The 4,596-nt window shown below is 35.4% G+C and overlaps 1 protein-coding gene across 1 annotated transcript; it reads right to left on the bottom strand.

Annotated features, from left to right (window-relative positions):
• Nucleotides 1-427: 427 nt before the first annotated feature.
• LOC101251022 (uncharacterized) lies at nt 428-778 on the bottom strand. Its single transcript, XM_004228731.1, has one exon. It carries the CDS (start codon nt 776-778, stop codon nt 428-430), a length of 351 nt encoding a protein of 116 aa, XP_004228779.1.
• Nucleotides 779-4,596: the final 3,818 nt, after the last annotated feature.

The following is a 4,596-nucleotide window of genomic DNA, read 5'->3' as shown; positions in this document are numbered from 1 at the left end:
TGAAGTGATCTGGACTCCCACACTTGTGACAAACCTGGTCTTTAGTGTTTTCAGATGGTTTTTGAAAAGCTTTCTTTTGAAAGGTCTGCCCTCTCTATAGCATTCTAGTGAACCTTTTAGTTATGAGGGCGATATTTTCATCTTCAAAATCATCTGATGCAGTAGCCTATAGAACCAGGTTCCTTTCCTTTCTTTTTCCTCCAATTTCCTTTTTTTGGTTTTTCTTAAGTTCGTATGTGATGAGATTACCAATTAACTCATCCATTCCCAGTGAGTCTAGGTCGCGGGCTTCGGTGATAGCCTCGACTTTGCTTTCTCAAGTTTCAGGAAGGACACTCAAGAGTTTCCTTACTGCTTTTCCGTTAGGCACTATCTCTCCTAAAGAGTACATCTCATTAATGATGGAGGTGAACCTGGTGTGCATGTCTTAAATAGTCTCTCCTTCTGCCATCCTGAACAGCTCATATTGCCTGTTCAAGTTATCAATTTTAGACTTCTTGACTTGCGTTGTTCCCTCATGAGCTGTTTGCAGTGTTTCCCATATGGCTTTGGCATCTTGACATGATGAGATTTGATTATATTCGTCTGGTCCTATGCCACATATCAGAATTTTCTTAGCTTTGGCATTTTTTTTAATTGCAAGCTTGTCTTCAACATTCCATTCCTTTCTTTCTTTTGGGATTTTGGTGATTCCATCAGTTGCTACTTTCATAGGTATGGTTGGGCCATCTAGAATTACCCCCCATAGATCAGGGTTTTCGCCAATAAGATGGTCCATCATACGATTTTTCCACCATCCATAATATTTGCCATTGAACAGGGTGGTCGTGTTTGTGAAGCTCCCTCTTGTGGGGTAGGTGGTGCTGCCATTGAGTCTTTTCAAGGTGTGAATCTTTTAATGAAAAGACCTGCTCTGATACCAATTGAAGAAACTTTACCCCAGAACACAAACCAGGTTCGTGTAAGTTGCTTTTAAGTGAAGACAGAGTAAAGACACAAACACTTATTGAATTAAAACCTTCCTCACTCAAGGAAGGAAAAACCTCGTTTTATTAATTCAACTATAAGATTTTGTGATTACAACTCAATAATCAAAAGTCTTATTTCTACTACTCCCTCGATTGACTCCAATCGATCTCTCCAAAAGGCCAAACCTACCTTTTGTTACAACTCTTGCTAACACCCAACCATGCAAAGAGCCAAACCCACCCTTTGTACAATAAACTGTAAACTATAATTAAGAACAAAAACAAGACAAATAGTTCTACACGATAAAACCCTTCTCACTCAAGAATGTTTTGACCGTAGCAATCTTATCAATCTTGACGACCTCAGGTTGATGAATAATTCTCTCTTGTTCTCTGTGTGAAGTCGTTGTGTTTTCCTCTGCCTCGTATCCTTCTTATAGAGTTTTTGCCTTGTGCAAATCTTTGCTAATAAGGTAAGAAAGTTATATTTAAACAAGGATTCTTTTTTAATTTAGAATCCTTATTATACACAACTTCCTTTCTTAATAATATATTTAAGGTTTTCCTTATTTGTATTAACTTGTACCTTTAATATATTATTTTGGCTTTGACAAATAACTCTATTTTACTTGATCTTGGACTCTAGCTTGACTTCTTTGCTGCGTACATTTGCTACTGTTCTTTGCTCTTTTTGTCTATCATCAAAACGAATTAACGATTCTATCACATTCTATCATTCCTGCTTCCCCATTTTTTGTAGAGTAGTTATAAGAGCCGTTTGTGTTGAGTTTGTATCCCACTCCGGTGGTACCCACCTCTGTTTGCTCCTAGCATTACTACTCTTACTTTCTTTAATACCCAAATGATAGAATTTCATGGTTTTATTTAGGGGGTAGAGATCTGTATGTCATCCTTTTTCTTATTATGGTAATTGTGATTCCTATTCAACCATATGCTCCAGAGGAAAAAGGAAATACGAAATTCCAATCAATGTTGTCGTGGATGTTGAAATTTTTTATTTTCCTAATACTCATTATCGAGTTTGTCTCTCTATCCTCTAGTATGGGTTGTAGATATTGGATCAAGCCTAGCTTCTCCCAATACTGCTTAACCTTAGGACAATTAATAAATATGTGTATCTGTCTCTGTTTCTCCACCATGGTCTAATGTTGATTCCAATTGAGTGAATATGTTGACAAGTCGAGAGTTTCCCCTGAGTGCATATCCATAGGAAGAAATTAACTTTGGTCGGGTATTGGAGCTTCCAGATCCAATTGAATTCTCTACTAGACTGCTTTTTATTAATAATTTTTCCCGTTATGTTGTGGTAAACAGAGGAGGTACTGAATATCCCATTTGCAGTTATCGACCAAATTGATATATCGGATTTGCTATATTGGGATATTAATTTGTGGGAAGAAGGGTCAAATATGCCCCTAAACTATTTGAAAAAGTTTAGATATACCCTTCATTTAAAGTTTGGTCCATTTATACCCTTGCCGTTCAACTTTTGGTCTACATATGCCCTTTTGGGCGTTATTTGGCCAACTCGAAATATCCAACTCATTTTACTTTTATTTAAATGCCAAATGGATTTTTCACGTCATTTTTATGTATTATCACTTGATATTTATATTCAAGGGAAAAGAGCCAAATATGCCCCTAAACTATTCGAAAGGTCTAGATATACCCCCGTTTAAAGTTTGGTCAATATATACGCTCGCGTCCAAACTTTTGGTCTACATATGCCCTTATGGGTATTAGTTGGTCAATTCGAAATATCCAACTAATTTTACTTTTCTTTAAATGCCAAATGGATTTTCCACATCATTTTTATATAATATTACTTGACATTTATTGTAAAAGAGAAAGGAGTCTTTTATGACCCTAACTATCCGACCTAATTTTAAAACACATGTACGACCCATCTTTTAAATAATCTATACAACCCGACCCTTTTTTTAAATACCATATATGGATAAGATTAGGGCATAATTGAACCTTTTAAATGGCGAACACTATCGTGCTCTGATTGGAACCGCCGAGGAATCAATGGCACGACAACTAAAGGAAAATGAAGTCGAGGTTTGAAAAGCGTTTTGGCGCAACGCAGAGCTGGAGGTGCAAACCTGGAAGGCAAGGGCTAGAGTAGAGGAATTCACCGCAACAACATTACAGACACAACTGCAAGCTGCAGCAGGCGATGATGATGTAAATAACAAAATAATTCACACATATATGAGTCGGATTAGGGGCATAGATTGAACCATTTAAAAGACGGTCTTATATGTGTTTTAAAATTGGGTCGGATAGTTAGGGCATAAGTGACCCCTTTCTCTTTTAATATAAATGTCAAGTGATAATATATATAAATGATGTGAAATTCCAATTGGCATTTAAAGAAAAGTAAAATGAGTTGGATATTTCAAGTTGACCAACTAACACCCATAAGGGCATATGTAGACCAAAAGTTGGACGCGAGGGTATAAATGGATAAAACTTTAAACGGGGGTATATCTAGACCTTTCGAATAGTTTAGGGGCATATTCACCCTTTTTCCTTGAATATAAATGTCAAGTTATAATACATAAAAATGACGTGGAAAATCCATTTGACATTTAAATAAAAGTAAAATGAGTTGGATATTCCGAGTTGGCCAACTAATGCCCAAAAGGGCATATGGAGACCAAAAGTTGGACGGCGAGGGTATAAATGGACCAAACTTTAAACGGAGGGTATATCTAAACCTTTTCAAATAGTTTAGGGGCATATTTGACCCTTTTCCCTAATTTGTGTGATCTTGTGGATAATGGTTTGAGGTATAGGGTATGTTATATTTCCAGCTTCCATTGTCCGCTTATGATGACAATTTTTACTAGCCTCTCGGATTCCTCAAACGGAAGGGGGCCACTAACAAGATCTCGTAGGGCTGGGGAGTCTCCCTTTTAATGGGATAAAATAAGACGAATAAAATAAAATAAACAAACAATGTTTCTCTTGACTAAATTTTATTAAAAAGATATTTTTAATAATCTATGCCGCCTATTAAATGAGTCCTAAAAGTTATGTACCCTCCATTTTAAATAGCTTATTTTCATTTTTAGTATTTTAAAAAAAGAATGACTTATTTCCCTTTTTGTTGATATTTTTTCACGCGGCACGTTTTAAACTAGAAGATTAAAAGACAATTTTGTATGTTTGACTAATAACTTTAAATTAAGACAAAAAAATCAAAAGTTTTCTATATTTCCTTAAGCTCCGCAGCAAAATCAAACTAGATCACTTTTTTTAAAATTGGAGAAGTAATATGATAATAACTGTTATTCTTACAATAACCTGTATTTATATGGTTAGTAAACAGAAACAGAAATAAGATGAAGCACAAAAAATATAAAATACAAGAATTAATCCAAGTCCACAGAAACTACTGTGTGTCCTTAAGAAATTTAATCCCCTTACTATACCCAAGGTTATGGATTAATTTCTCCCAAGATAAAATGGATTAAAACTGTTAAAGAAATAGCGTTACCTCAAACTTCTTTAACTTCAACGAACTTAAGAACAACAACAAGTCACACAGACTCAGTAGATCGACACTTTGATTTTATTTGAGAGAAAAATAAATGCA

Source organism: Solanum lycopersicum, chromosome 1 (genome assembly GCF_036512215.1).
Source record: "Solanum lycopersicum chromosome 1, SLM_r2.1".
Taxonomy (NCBI): domain Eukaryota; kingdom Viridiplantae; phylum Streptophyta; class Magnoliopsida; order Solanales; family Solanaceae; genus Solanum; species Solanum lycopersicum.
This window is presented reverse-complemented; position numbering and strand designations above follow the sequence as displayed.